Source organism: Cyprinus carpio, chromosome A3 (genome assembly GCF_018340385.1).
Source record: "Cyprinus carpio isolate SPL01 chromosome A3, ASM1834038v1, whole genome shotgun sequence".
Lineage (NCBI taxonomy): Eukaryota > Metazoa > Chordata > Actinopteri > Cypriniformes > Cyprinidae > Cyprinus > Cyprinus carpio.
The window spans coordinates 5,830,789-5,847,120 of NC_056574.1; the positions used below are offsets into that span (position 1 = coordinate 5,830,789).

The 16,332-nt window shown below is 36.2% G+C and overlaps 1 protein-coding gene across 1 annotated transcript; it reads right to left on the reverse strand.

Moving 5' to 3' along the window:
- Positions 1-9,794: 9,794 nt before the first annotated feature.
- Positions 9,795-11,836, reverse strand: LOC109076779 (E3 ubiquitin-protein ligase TRIM35-like). Its single transcript, XM_042715570.1, has 5 exons — positions 11,310-11,836; positions 10,583-10,678; positions 10,133-10,363; positions 10,032-10,054; positions 9,795-9,951 (listed from the first exon to the last, which is right to left on the reverse strand). The coding sequence occupies exons 1-5, from the start codon at positions 11,700-11,702 to the stop codon at positions 9,795-9,797; spliced, it is 900 nt and encodes a 299-aa protein (XP_042571504.1). The 5' UTR covers positions 11,703-11,836.
- Positions 11,837-16,332: the final 4,496 nt, after the last annotated feature.

Sequence of the window (16,332 nt, forward strand, 5' to 3'; positions counted from 1 at the left end):
GTCAGTAAACAGCATTAACAATCAACAGATAAGCAAACCAGTATACACTATACTATAATATGGACATAAGCATACAGCATGACACTGTGTATTATAACTAAATGCACATGCAGCCCATCATGCACGTGCTTGAGTGGCTAAGGTCTGTGGCTTTTGGAAAGCAACTCAGCATGGCAGAAGACCGTGGAAGCTATCAGCTCACCTAACAACACTGAAAGGACAATGTTGACTGCTGGGAAGCAGTGGTGGATCAGGAAACTCACTCACCGAGGCGGACGGTTCATTGTCCTCCTGCTCTCGCAGCGGAGTTAGTGAGTCAATGTGCATACATTCACTATACCCTATAGACAACACTTTATATATATGTATATATATATATATATAATATATATATATATATATATATATATACATCATAATATTAAATTTTTTTAAACCCACAAAGAGCCCCACTGTGGTATAAGAGGAACGATCTTGTAGTAAATTTCATCTTAGATCTTTAGTATGCACTTCACTACCTGTGACAGGGAAGAGTTACATTAGTTCTCAAAATCCAGACTCTAAGAATCTGGTCTCAGTTTAAGAAGTATTTTGGTTTATTGGAAGTCTATTTTTTGGGCATAATTTTTTAGTATGGTTTATTAGTTTAATACTATGTAGGTTTTGTGTTTGGGAAGAGAGAGGGATCAGTCTTGAAAGATTTATTTTTAAATGACATGTTTTGCTCTTTTGATGAGCTTGAGCATCATTTTGCTCTGCCCAGATCCATTTTCTCAGATTCCTATAAATTAGGAGCTTTATTAAGAAAGCATTTAACCCCATTTCATGCATGTAAGCTCATTTCAGGTATATATTCTATTATATAATCTATAGATCCACAAAATTTAGACAGTATTCAGACAGCCTGGCAGTGTGACTTGAGCTTAGACTTTACAGAGAGAGAATGAAGCCAGGTGCGTTCTTCATCTCCCTGCGCTAGGTCTTGTCCAATTTAAGATACTCCACAGACTTTGTTTCACTCACTCAGAACTAGATTTTTCAGGATGTTAGTTCTGCATGTAATCGGTGCTCGTACTTCACTTTTAGTGAGGAGTTTAATTCTGTTACATTGGAAAAAGTCTTATCCTCCAACACACAATAAATGCTATTGTCAGTTATTTTATGAATCTCTATACTGTATGTCCATGCATCTATTTTTATTTTTAATTTATTTATTTATATTTTTTACTTATTTTTGTATTGATTTGCTTTACCTTGCATTATTATCATGCCTAACACTGTTATTGTTATTACTTTGCCTCTTGGTTATCGACCTTTCAAATGTCTTTTCTAATCATTTATTTTGAAATGTTTGTAATATTTTTAATTTTTTCTTAGTTCAGCCTCTGCATGAAACAGCAACTGATAACAAGGGATATTTGTATCTCTTGTGTGTGTACTGATCACTACATTGTGTTTTGTTTGTTTGTTTGTTTGGTTGGTTTTGCTGATTGAATGAGGGACAGTATGTGGGGTATTTGTTAATGACTATTTTTTATTTATTGTTTAATTTTTTTTTTACTTTTTTGTTATTATGCCCTTTTTTCTTTCATTATGATAATTATTGTAATTACAGATTAAATCTCCAATAAATAAAGTACTCAAAAAATAACATTATAATATTACACTGTGAAATACTAAGATTATTAAATGTGCACTGCTTAATGTTTTCACTAAAAAAAAAAAACTAAAAAAAAAACCTTTGCTTAGAAGCAAAGTTGCCAGTTGTATGATGTCATCACTTAGTGACTACAGTATACTTAAGACACATGAAACAAACTACAAATGTATCTGTAGACTAATAAAACTTTTGTAACCTATGCTGATAATTCTGTGTTGTCCTCAGTTTCTTGTTTAAATTAATTCTAGAGGAAGACTTGAGCTAAAAGACCACGCAAGAACATGAAAACCAAATGTTGTCTGCTCTTTGACCATGTGACGCACTGTGGACCTGGATAAACATCAGTTTAACACACATCAAACTATTATGTAAAGGTCTTGTCTTCCAACTTAGAAGTATTTTTTATGATTAAATGAGCTGACCTATTCTATAGTAAGTAAAATTTTAGATTAAAAACAACAACATACAAACATATACAAAGTATAAATACTACTGTTTTGGCACAAACTGTAACTGAAAAAAGAAATAAGTGTAATATGAATTTTCAGTGTTGGCCTGTACGGTGTACTTGCTATATTACACACATTATTGCTAAGTCACTCCCTTACCTGCATCATCCTGTTTCATTTTGTTGTGTGTCTTGATTGTGTGCAAACCAATTACAACGAGGTGGAAACAGTTCTGTTCATAACAGTAGGCCCGCTTTAACAGAAGTGACAGGTACAAGAAAAATAGCCAGAATTAAAAAAAAGTACACACACACACACACACACACACACACACACACACACAGAATTGAGAAAACGAGATATTAAGGAAAATGAATGTATGGGAATACTAGGGAATACAATATGGCGGCGCGGTGACTTAGTAAGTCAACTTTTATTTATATAACACTTTTAAAGCTACAATGCACAAAGTACTGTACACAATAAGAGCACAATCAAAAAAGATACATTTATGAAGGGCTATACACAATATATGACGAAGCAAGAAGATCATACCTCAAAACACACAAAAAACATCACAAAATGTTAAAGGCACATCTATACAAGTACGTTTTCATCAATATTTAAAAACAGACACACATCCAGATTATCTATATTATCTTTTTTTTACTCCCTAATATCGGTATTGGCCCCCAGAAAACCCATATCGGTAGGGCTCTAGGAGGTATATATATATATATATCTATACTGTATTTTTGTACTTCGACTCTTAAAATTACCTTCCATTAGGCCACGACTTTAGGGGAGTCGTGGCCTAATGGTTAGAGAGTCGGACTCCCAATCGAAGGGTTGTGAGTTCGAGTCTCGGGCCGGCAGGAATTGTGGGTGGGGGGAGTGCATGTACAGTTCTCTCTCCACCTTCAATACCACGACTTAGGTGCCCTTGAGCAAGGCATCGAACCCCCAACTGCTCCCCGGGCGCCGCAGCATAAAATGGCTGCCCACTGCTCCGGGTGTGTGTTCACAGTGTGTGTGTGTGTTTCACTGCTCTGTGTGTGTGCACTTCGGATGGGTTAAATGCAGAGCACTAATTCTGAGTATGGGTCACCATACTTGGCTGAATGTCACGTCACTTTAAAGCTTGCAGAAGCCCTGAAAAAGCTGCTTCCTTTTTCATCACAAACATTACATCAAAGTCACTGACTACAAGAACACGTTGTCTCCATCACTAGCATGAATGTGTGATTAGCACGTGCGTGCACTGACTGAACTTGATACAAACCTTTAAACATCCAAAAACAACCACATATTCACACTTTAAAAGATAACATTTACATCCTCCTAACTTTATCATATTAAGAACGCATATAACATGTACATGAATTTAATACCTGATGAGGGGAGATGTGAATTGTTGATAAAACACAGGACACGGAGCTGCTGCTTCACCATCAGTCTGTATTTTCTCAGCAGCAGCGTGCCCTCCCCAAACAGGTGAACACTTCCCAAGGAAAAACAATCAAGCAAGACTGAGCAGGGAACATTAATCATCATCACAGATAAAACACTATAAAGCACATTCGGAAAATACATCCACTTGTTTTAAGCTCAGTGTTACTATAATATGTTATTTATTTACTTTTTTAACTCCTTTTACACATTTATTATTATTATTATTTTTTTTTTTTTGAAGCCACCACACCCACACACACACACACCTAAATTACATATTAACTAACTAACTTACACAAACTCAAACATTAGCAATATGAGAACATGAACTGATTTGCGAGTCTTAGCCTGTTAGATTGTCCCACAGGTAATCATGCTCATGAAGAGAAAGCACACAGTTGTCTGGTGCAGACACACCTGCGGTCAGATTGTCCTGCACATCCTCTCCTGCGCTGGCTTCGGTGTTTTGGGGGTCGTCATGGTCCTCCACAACTTCTGGATCAACATGGATGTAGGTGGGGGATGTCTCTATTCAGAAGACAGAGGGTGTGGGGCACCACACAGCACTCAACAACATCTGGCACAAAAACAGTGCTGACTTTCAGGGTCTTGAAGAAGATGGAGCGCCAGCTTGTCTTCAGCATCCCGAAGGCTCTCTTAATGATATTACGTGCACGAACATGCTTGGTGTTGAAGCAAGCTTGTTCAGGATTCTGCTCATGCTCTCTGTATGGGGTGATGAAGCAGGTGGGTGCACTCAAACAAGGATACCCATCATCTCTGAGGATGCATTTTCCTGCAGGTGGAGACAGGCGGCCAGTGTAAACAGGGCTGTTCTTCAGCACCCTGGCATTGTGCACAGACCTGGGATACCCAACAAAGATATCGAGGAACTTCCCCTGGTGGTCAGTGATGACCTGCAGCTGGACAGAGTGAAATAGCTTCCTGTTGAAATCGCATTGGCTGTCACTTGCTGGTGATTTGATGTGGATGTGACAGCCATCTATTGCACCAGCTACCAGCCAGCTGGGCAAAAACTGCTCCCACTGCCTCCAGGTCATCCGCGGTGGGGAAAGATATCAGCCTCCTCTAAATCCAGATAACCCTGCTCACTCTGTGCACAATGTCATGCACAGAGGACTTGGGGATGTTGAAGGCTAGTGACAGGACCCTATATGATGCTGCATGTGCTAGCCAAAGGAACACCAGCACTTCAATATCCTTTCTCCTCATCCTTGGGTGTGTATATTTATATATTTATGTATTTTTATATATGTCAGCCTCTGTCATTCTGTTCACAGCTGGCTGTAGCTTTTTTATTCTGAGGTAAAATTTACTAGATAAATAGGTTGTGATTATATTATGTTTTGTTTTATACTATGTATTGTGTGTGTATGTAATATGTATTTCTATAATGTATTTCTGTATGTGTGCATATATATAATTTATCTAAGTGTGTATGTATTGATTCATTCAAGTTTGTTCATTGATTCATGTTTCTTTTGTTTTTCCTGTGTATTTTTACTTGCATATATATATATATATTTTTATTATTATAAAAAAATTACTTTATTTCCTTACTCAAAATCAGCCTTTGCCATTCTGTTCACAGCTGTGGCTGCTTTTATGCTGAGGTAAAATTTACTAGCTAAATATATTTTGTAAATGATTTACAAGCTGACCGACGATTTATTTCATTAATAGTGTTCAGGTTTCTTCATATAACCCAGATTGCACGTCTGATGGCAGATGGAGTATTCTGACGATGCTTTTCATACTTTTCTGTACCTTAACAGTGTCAGCTACTTGGCAGTCTATGGGACAGTCACAAGACTCCCGGTTTTCTTCCAAAATATCTTAAATTGCGTTCTGAGGACGAACTGAGTTTTTACGGGTTTGGAACGACATGGGGGTAAGTGATTAATGACAAAATTTTCATTTTGGGGTGGAGTATCCCTTTAACGCTGCATACACGTGTTATAGCCTAAATAGAAACTCTGCATACACTTGCACCTGTTAATCGTTTATATTTTACATTAGTTCATGTTGCTTTTTGTGCAATAGATGACTAACAATTTATTTTCTTTAGATATTTTATGTTTAGATATTTCTATTTTACGGGAGTCCCGTGAATCATTTTATTCTCCCGCATCCCGCACACACATGAGTTTCTGCATTCGCCTATCAAGTCTTGTCCCGCGCTGCAATCTGTTGCGTCCAACGCTATCTCACGGCAATTCGTACATATTTTACGAGGTGGCTAATTCGTACGACCTCACTCGTACTATTTCATACGATTTGGCTAGACCCCAGTGATGGTTAAATTTAGAGGCGGGGTTAGGTGTAGGTCATTCGTACAAATTCATACGAATGTGCAACTCGTAAAATACGTACGATTTGGCAAAAATCATATGAATTTGTACGAGTGTGGTCGTACGAATTAGCCACCTCGTAAAATATGTACGAATTGCCGTGAGATCGGGCTGGTTGCGTCGGGTCTCGCAGGAGCAGGCCTCTAATCCACTGGCACTTGACTCGTCAGTGCGTGAGCTACATCCTTTTTACAATCTCCAGATTATAAAACACTGCATTCTGTCAGCAATGTAACGTGGCAGTAACGTATGAGACCTCGGCTAACTATACTCTAATATAGGTAATTACTATTTTGAAAATTAGAAGTGAATGTGAAACTGCAATCTTATTCGCAGTCTATAGTATTGTATAATTATTTGTACAATAATATTTAACATAACATGCTTTGTATTTGTATCATTTAATGCAAAAGGGATTTATTAAAACATGTTTATGAGAGTCATACATCCATTTAATTTTGATCAAGAACAACTAATGATCCACAAATTGGAGCATGAACATCTTAAATCATTTTAAAATGTCAAATAGCCTTTAATTTACAGGTTATAACTGCAGCTGTCTCGGTTGTAGACTTGTGAAGATTTATTTTTAATGCGGATCCCATACTGTAACCTAAAAGAAATGTGCTCTAATTTTATTCATATTCAAGTGTTTTTGTGGAAAATTATTAATGCGCATGCATGACAGGGAGGTGCCCTCTCGATCACTTGATTATTTTCCTGATAATGAAATAACTTAAATTTGGGGGGCCTCACATACATGAAAAATATATAGGCCTATACTGAAAGCATGAAATGTCTATTTTTAAACGAACAATTCAAAACAAAAGCAAATACTCCCTGATTATGTAATCTGTGAAGGTTGCATTTCTCTCTAAAGGCACGTCCAGTGTGGATGAGAGAGTCAGCACCACGAATTTCATATTGCACCCGACAAGAAAACATTAATAAATTAATAAATAAATTAAATGTCTCCTTTTTCACAATTATTGGCTACTTCTGCCTGTGCTTTTGCAAACTTAATGCGTGTGCTTGAGCGCGGAATATATTAAGGCTCATATGGATTAGACTGTCTGTGTTAATTTAATATAAACATGCGATTAGTTCAATAATTACTTAAATGAACGACTACTAGTAATTAAATTAATTTTAATTTTGATCAGATTGAAGGGCGTGGTTTATTCCTCTTCTATTACGATGAGGGTGCATGTAAACACTCGGTCGGATTGAACCACGAAACTGAAAGGACTGCGCATGTGCAAAAGAAATAATGTAATGACTTATGACGCACGGAACGAGCGGCTCTTCCTTTTGAATAAAGTGATGTATAAATGCGTGTCCTGTCATTGTAAAACTCTCCTTTCACTCGGCAACTGTGAAGTAGAACAGGACAACTTTGTTTTGGATACTCATCCACAGGCAACCCGGTTTGGAGGCGGGGAGGGATTTTTTTTTTTTTTTTTTTTGGTGTGAAAAATATGAGCAGCACAGCACAGCGGTTTATATGTATATTTATCCATAAACGAGTAAATGTTAATTCTGCTGTTAATAACAAATAAAGAAACCGTGTAGGAGAGTGGTTATTATGTGCAAACAGTGAGAAACTCGATATTATCTGTCACTTTCACTTTTCACTTTCACTATTTGAGTCAGATTCATCAATCGTAATGAATTCAGTCCGACTGAACCAGAAAGTGTGCATGTAAACATAGCCAGTATCTTTGTTTCCGGACAGAACGTTAAAGAACGCGACACACATGTCTCCCGGAAATCCTGTACAATTCAACCAATTCGATGACGACTTCGACACTCCTGAAGTCTTTCCACTTTTGCCCCCCCCCCCCCCCCCCCACCCCCCACCAATATGTATAATGTTACGTGATCCATGTAATGCGCGAGCACTAATCTCCACTCGCAAGTGGATTTCCTTCAGTCACACAAAACTGGATGTGTGCTTTTAAATATACATTGTTCTTCTATGAATTGGCTCTGCTTTTGCTCAGAGATTACGTGTATGCTCAAACGTTCTTGCATCACTGAAGACTATAAGCGCTTTTTTTCTAATTCAGATGAGGAGTAGGCTTATCTCATTAAATGGAAGCAAGCTGATTGTAGTCAGCCTTCTCTAGTTATTTATTTTTTTAATAGCCTACTTATTTTAGTTAAGTGCTTAACTTATAAATATGCATTTATTCAATTGTTTTATTAAGTGCATTTGTATTTTGTTGTTTAGTTTTGCAATAAAAACGTATTAACCAGGTTCCAGAAATAATCACTGGGTGCTTCTAAAATTAGTGCGGGTGCTCTAGCCTTAATGCCCAATTTCACATCCCGTCTATTGTTTTTGTAATATTTGTGTGGGTGATTTATACTTAGTGAGTGAATCCCACATAAATATGCAGATGTCATTCCCGAAACTTTGCAAACGTGTGTGTGGCTGAAAAACAAGTTCTACATTTTAACTGGATCATAGACTAGAAAGCTTGCAAAGAGTGCTCATTACCACTAAAAAAGCTGTCACTCTTTGTTTAGTGAGTGTATACACTGTGTATTTTAACATACATCGTGCCGCAAACCATTTTTGTATACAGCAGCTTCGAAAAAGGCACATTTAAAAAAAAAAAATCTGTGGTATTAAACTTCTCATATGCCACTATTATTAGTAATATAACTTCTAATGCTAACTGTCAAAAATGAGCCTTAGGCCTACAAATTAATACAATTTATGAACGCACATAGAAAAGTGAGAAAGTAGGGATTTTTTTTTCATTATTTTGTTTTATTGGTATTTATTTATTTATTTATTTTGACACATATCTATTTAGTATTTTTTTATTTTCTTCTGATTTTCAAGTGCCAGTCACTCTCAATGCCAGCTGACAGGAAAACATGGTAAAATCTAACCATTTTTTTTTTTTTTTTTTTTTAACGTTACGATAGATAAAGTGCCGACAATTCATACAACTATTTTGCATAGCGGACAGGCACGCAGGGCACACCGTGACCGCATGACAAGCTGTCCTCATTGAAAATGTTTTTAAAAAGTAAAAATAAATAAATTATAGACCTATTATTAAAACTGTTAACACTGCAGTCATCAATGAAAATTAAGAGCAACTTTATTTCGTGCACCGATTTTCTTCTCATGTTTTTCACTATATGGGCCAAAGGAGAAAGGGAATAATTTAAGACAGTTATATACCGTTATCAGCATATGCTGGAGTAGTTTCGTCTCAGAGAATATGCGCCGTTAATGCAGCATTAGAAAACTCCATCAGTTTTTTTACTTCCACTTTCTCTATAGTGAATTGACTGACGTTCACCGGCCAAACTCTTGTGCACAGTTTGCATGTTGCTTGCTTGTGTTGCTTGGCCCCTCACACATAATATACATAATATATTAATTATGTGTATTAATACACATAATACACATAATCACATAATAATAATGTTGTATATTATATATTGTATATTACTGTATATATACATAATAAAGTTGCTCTTAATTTTCCCAGGGAACACATGAACACATGAAAAAATGTTAGCCTGAATGCACTGTAAGTCGCTTTGGATAAAAGCGTCTCATAAATGTAAAACCATAATATATTATGTATATTATGTGTGAGGGGCCAAGCAACACAAGCAAGCAACATGCAAACTGTGCACAAGAGTTATGCCGGTGATTTTGCCTAATGCAGGACACTAACGAATGATGCGCATCAGAGGGGATTTTGAAGTGGGTATACGCAAAGCTGACTAATAAAGAAGTAGGTGTACGCCATATACCTGCGTATACCCTCCACTACACCACTGCTTACGACCAACTGAAAAAAATCTAGTAGTTTTGTGTCATTATAAACTTTATGTATAAGAGCTCAGATCTTCTCTAGACTCACTGTTCTGGACGATGTCCTGCATCTTCTTCCAGACTCTGAAGGGCAGGTTGTCAAAGTAACACGGTACATGAATCAGAGGTTCAGAAGGAGTCTGTGGATCCGGCTGTGATGAGATCTGGACTCTGGAAGAACATTCAGGATCAGAACTGCAGTGGATTTGGATCAGAAGCAGAGAGAGCAGAGACAGCAGCAGATCACTCACCTTTCTATTGAGACTGGAAACTTCTGCAGAACAAACACACAGTTCATCATCAACAACTTAATCAATCAATCAATCAATCCATGGATGATCTGAAATCAGACCTTCAGAAAGCAGACATCACTGTCTTTCATCATCTCCTCCGTGTCTTTGATTGTGTATGAAAGAGCTGAGATGTCTGTATTGATCTCCTCCAGCTTTTCCTCCATCATCTTCTTCTTCTGCTCCTCTTCCTCCCTCAATGGAGTGATTGTAGCTTCTTCTTCGTCTCTGAGAAACTGATGAAGCTTCTCAAACTGCTGTTTAATCTGATGCTCTGTTTGATCAGCTTGAGACTGAAATCAAACCACATTCACTTCAGTCATCTCAATCGAGAAATATTCTGAGATCAGAGATAAACCCAAATGCCGTCATATTACAGATTCAGAGGCAGATTGCTGCTTGTCATTTACATAAATAATAAACTGGAATCCATTATAATAAATATAACAAATCATAATTATGTAGTGATCCGACAGCTGTAATAAAAATGACTCTTGATTCTGTTTTCTCACCTTGATGTGTTGAACTGTTTTCTCAAAATCTCCTTTCATTTTTTCTTTGTTTTTACCTTTCTCATGTAACGACTTTAGTGTTGTATTCACCTCCTCCTACAATTGAAGAAAAGAAATATATATATATATATATATATATATATATATATATAATATATATATATATATATATATATAAACAGATAATAGTAGAGGAGAACGGAATACTATACATAGTGCTGTGAAAAAATGATTTGTCCCATCCTGATTTCTTTTGTCAAAAATTAAAACCTAACATAAAACAAAGTCAATCTGAGTAAACACAAAATACAGTTTGTAAAAAGACAAATTAAATAAAAAAAAAAGTTATTATGCCAAAGAAACTCCAGAAATAATGAGGATGAAGGTGATTAAAATTCATCAGTCTGGGAAGGGTTACAAAGCTATTTCAAATGCTCTTGGACTCTAAAGAACCACAGCAAGAGCCATTATCTCCAAATGGAGACAACTGACAGTAACAAACAGTAGCGATCTTCCGTCTGTAAATTGAAGCTCAAGCACAACTGGATTACGCAACAAGACAAAGATTCATAGCACAGGAGTAAATGAGATGTACACACACACACACACACACACACACACACACATACACACAAAAAAATGAGGCAAATATTTTTTCAAAGCACATATGCAACAATTTCTGTGTTTATGACTATTTATTTATCAAACTAAAGTAAATTCGTCATACCTTACATGAAGAAGCCACTTCACTGATGGGTCTGAATGTGTGATTGTCGTGTTGTTGTGAATCTCTGCACACTAAACACACCGGCTGTTTGTCCTCCAGACAGAAGAGTTTGAGTTCCTCACTGTGTAAACTGCAGAGCTCCTCAGACTCTGATGAACGGCTCTCTTTTCTCTCATTCAGGAACGACTCACACAGGTTTTTTAAAACACCATTACATGGAGGATCATCTCTTGAGGATCTTCTCCTGCAGACAGGACACTCCTGAGTTCCCTTGATTCTCCAGAACTGTTGAAGACACTCTTTACAGACACTGTGACCACATGATAAAAGAACAGGAGACTTGAAGATTTCATGACACACAGGACAAGAAAGCTCTTCTTTAAAAGAATCCATTTTCAGTGTTTGAGCTTCAGCAATCTAACCTTTACTTTCTCTTTCTGACTAATGGTTTTAAAAAGAAAAATTCTGTTCAAATAAAAACGTCTCAAAAATCCTTAATGAAAGTGTATCTCTTCCTTCTCCGCTGACTGCTGATCCATTTTGCTTATTATCAGAGAAGAGCGTCAGTTTGAGAAAGATGGAAAATAAGTCAGTCTCCTATTGGTTAGTGTCATAAGAGGGTGGAGTTTGAGATGAAGTCGAGCTGTAAAAACAGTGGACTCACACTAGACGAGCTAAATTATACTGAATATCATTCTCCATGATTTGTGAATTCAGGTGACGCTGTCCTTCGGACCGAAATCAGTTTTTTTTTTTCAGGAATGATGAAAAATAGAATAACTTTTGCCACTCAAGAATTGTCATTCAAGATATTTTTTTTTTTACAAATTATTCCAGTTTTTCCACAATGTACATTATATCATTATATATAAATGCATTTTATGATGAACACAGTAAGCAGACGTGATGCTCCTTTACCGCATCTGCGCTCGCTCTCACATCATGTTTGAGGCTGAATACAAATGATCATCATAATTAATGGACAACTAGACTATATCAGGGAAAAGACATCGGCGCAGTCTGGTGCAGAGAAAATAAAAATAAATTAAAGCTGCAAGCAGCGATTACCGGGGTTCAAGCACATTAAGGCCTCTGAGGTGGTCTCGGCCAACCTGGATGTATGGATGACAGTTAAACACATCAAAAATGGAGAACAGGCTAACAGACAGACACACACACTGAAAGTAAATTATTAGACTAATATATTAATACTCTATAAGCATATGCACACACACACACATATATACAAAGACAAAGACACACATACATGCACACACATTTTGTTGCAGATATAGGTATTTGAAATAAGTGATAGGTGACAATAAACTTATTGCAAGTCTTCTCTTTTTAAGAGTTTAGATGTCATTTTCAGGTTTCACTCTAATCATAATCTGACAAAATTGTAAAAACTGATATTTCTGTATGAACAAAATGGAAAACGTTGACTCAATGAGATTTAAAATGTTATAACAGTTAATTTATTAATGTTTTGGCATTAATTCATGAAACCTTTGAACAGTACTGTTTATCTTAGCTGAATGAGACCATTAGTGGTCTTCCGCTGCCATCTAGTGGTTATAAAATGCATTTACTCAAACAACACTGTGTTTTTAAACATAACTGTTATAGTGTTATTTTTTTGCCCAATCTTTCTTAAATTTTGCATGCTTGTTTTGAATGAAATTATGCATTATTTTTACACAGTTTTGATAATTTGTGGGCTTTCTGTTTGTATTAATAGGCCTTTGTGTACACTATGAAAAGAACATATTTAAAAAATTACTGGTTTATAGTTGTCCAAATGCAATTGTTCAACATGTTTTTGATAATTATTGACCTTCAGAGTCTAGAGAATTGTACTTCGTGGGTTTTATTGATTTTCAGCTTAAAGCCTTGGATTAGTTTGCCAAAATAACTTTTTAAAATAATCTTGAATATTTAATTAACAGCTTTATTGACAACATTGGTCCCAGAGGCAAATTTGTTCAGAATGAGGACATCTATCATATGATATGAAGATCTAGTGTTTGTGTGAATATATGAGCATTTTCAACCAATTTGAGGCCATTTACCATATAAATCTTTTGTTTTTGAGGCCTTTTTCTACTGTGATAGCGCCACCTATGGTTTGATTTCCATGAAACTTTGCATGCTTGTTCAGAGTCATCTGACACATGTTTTCACCACGTTTCGTAAAGTTTTGAGTTTTCATTTAGGTTTTATAGGCTTTTGGGTATTTTGGCCACGCCCCTTTTCTAAATTAAGCTGTTATAGCTAACCAAAATACAAAATTCGACATTTTTTTGATAATTATTGATCTAGAGAGTCCCGAGAATCGTTCTGTAGTGGTTTGATCGAGATTAAGAGAAAAACCTAGGACAAGTTTGCAAAAGTAAGTTTTTAACTTATTTGTGAATATTTAATGAACGATTTGATTGACAGCATTAGGCCCAGAGGAAAAGTTGTTCATAATGAGGAGATCTATTTTAAGATATGAAGATCTCGTGTTTGTGTGAATATATGAACATGTTCTACAATTTCAGGTCATTTTCTGTAGAAATCTTGTGTTTTTTGATGCCCTCTTAACTGTTATAGCGCCACCTATGGTCCGATCTCCATGAATCTTTGTATGCTTGTTAAGAGTCATCTGCTACATGTTTTCACCAAGTTTCATAAAGTTTTGAGTTTTCATTTAGGTTTTATAGGCTATTGGGTATATTTGGCCACGCCCCTTTTAAAAATTACCCAGTTATAACTAACCAAAGGACAAAATTCAATTTTTTTTTTGATAATTATTGATCTAGAGAGTCCAGAGAATATTACTGCAGTGGTTTGGTTCTGATTGGGCGAAAAACCTAGGACTAGTTCGCAAAAGCAGGTTTTTAACATATTTGTGAATAATTAATGAACGATTTGACTGACAGCAATGGTTCTTGAGGCAAAGTTGTGCATTATGAGGAGATCTATCAAATGATATGCATATTGTGTGAATCTGTGTAACACCACGTGATTACTGAGCCCAAAAACTCGTTAGCGCCAACTAGTGGCCGATTTCTTTAAAAATTCTTACAGACCTTTAGGGCCATGAGTCGAACATGCCCACTGAGTTTCGTTCCGATTAACCTCTGTTAACCTTGTTTAATAGGTGCTTAAATTTGTTTGGCCAATGGCGGCCATGTTTTTTGAGATATGCAAATGTCCTCATAGACACTTGTGCCCCTTCAGACAAAGACACTGCATACCAAGTTTCAAGTCGATCAGACGAATGGTTGCCAAGTTATAGTCATTTATGTGTTTTTTCTATTTTATAGCGCCCTCAAGTGGCAGAGATGCGCGATTTTTTTTTATTTGACCAAAGATTGAGCTTATAAACATGTGTACCAAGTTTGGTGAAGATATCTCATTGCATTCAAGAGTTACAGCTAAAATAACATTTGGCTAACGTTAGCATAGACGCTTTTTGGTATACTGTTTCGCGCGGAAATTGAAATTTCTACATTTTTTTGATAATTATTGATATTCAGTGTACAGAGAATATTTCTGCAGTGGTTTGGTTTGGATCAGGTGAAAAACCTAGGACTAGTTCGCAAAAGTAGGTTTCGGATATAACACAATTTTGCGGAAAAACCGTGCGTCGTAGAGCAAAAATTTCGGACTCCACTTTTGTTCGGACTGACCCAAGGATTACAACGATGTAATTTTTTTGAGTCTACGTCAAACGGTTTACGACTGCGGGCCAAAAATGTCTGAAATTTTTGTATTTTGCGCTGTAGCGCCCCCGTTAGGCCGATTGGGCCGGTTCTTTGCGCCTGAGTAGCGAGCAAGACTACTACCTTTTGACCAAGTTTCAGCTCTCTAGGCCTTACGGTTTGGGCTGCCCGTTCAGTTTTAAGGCGGAAGAATAATAATAATAATAATAATTAAAGCTGCAAGCAGCGATTACCGGGGTTCAAGCACATTTAAGGCCTCTGAGGTGGTCTTGGCCAACCTGGATGTATGGTATGGATGACAGTTAAACACATCCAAAATGGAGAACAGGCTAACAGACAGACACACACACACACTGAAAGTAAATTATTAGACTAATATATTAATACTCTATAAGCATATGCACACACACACACACACATATACAAAGACAAAGACACACATACATGCACACACACACATATTGTTGCAGATATAGGTATTTGAAATAAGTGATAGGTGACAATAAACTTATTGCAAGTCTTCTTTTTTTAAGAGTTTAGATGTCATTTTCAGGTTAAACTGTAATCATAATGTGGTCAAATTGTAAAAACTGATATATCTGTATTAACAAAATGGAAAACGTTGACTCAATGTGATTTAAAATGTTATAACAGTTAATTTATTAATGTTTTGGCATGAATTCATGAAACCTTTGAACAGTACTGTTTAACTTAGCTGAATGAGACCATTAGTGGTCTTCCGCTGCCATCTAGTGGTTATAAAATGCATTTACTCAAACAACACTGTGTTTTTAAACATAACTGTTATAGAGTTATTTTTTTGCCCAATCTTTCTTAAATTTTGCATGCTTGTTTAGAATGAAATTATGCATTATTTTTTACACAGTTTTGATAATTTGTGGGCTTTCTGTTTGTATTAATAGGCCTTTGTGTACACTATGAAAAGAACATATTAAAAAATTACTGGTTTATAGTTGTCCAAATTCAATTGTTCAACATGTTTTTGATAATTATTGACCTTCAGAGTCTAGAGAATTGTACTTCAGTGGTTTTATTGATTTTCAGCTTAAAGCCTTGGATTAGTTTGCCAAAGTAACTTTTTAAAATAATCTTCAATATTTAATTAACAGCTTCATTGACAACATTGGTCCCAGAGGCAAAGTTGTTCAGAATGAGGACATCTATCATATGATATGAAGATCTAGTGTTTGTGTGAATATATGAGCATTTTCAACCAATTTGAGGCCATTTTACCATATAAATCTTTTGTTTTTGAGGCCTTTTCTACTGTGATAGCGCCACCTATGGTTTGA

Bases quoted from the DNA above. Each gene is read 5' to 3' on its own strand.
- LOC109076779 (XM_042715570.1), bottom strand. From the start codon at position 11,702: ATGGATTCTTTTAAAGAAGAGCTTTCTTGTCCTGTGTGTCATGAAATC. The intron at 10,364-10,582 runs GTGAGAAAACAG...GTTTGATTTCAG, and splicing joins AAACAGTTCAACACATCAAG to TCTCAAGCTGATCAAACAGA. The intron at 10,055-10,132 runs GTCTGATTTCAG...TTTGTTCTGCAG, and splicing joins GTGATGTCTGCTTTCTGAAG to AAGTTTCCAGTCTCAATAGA.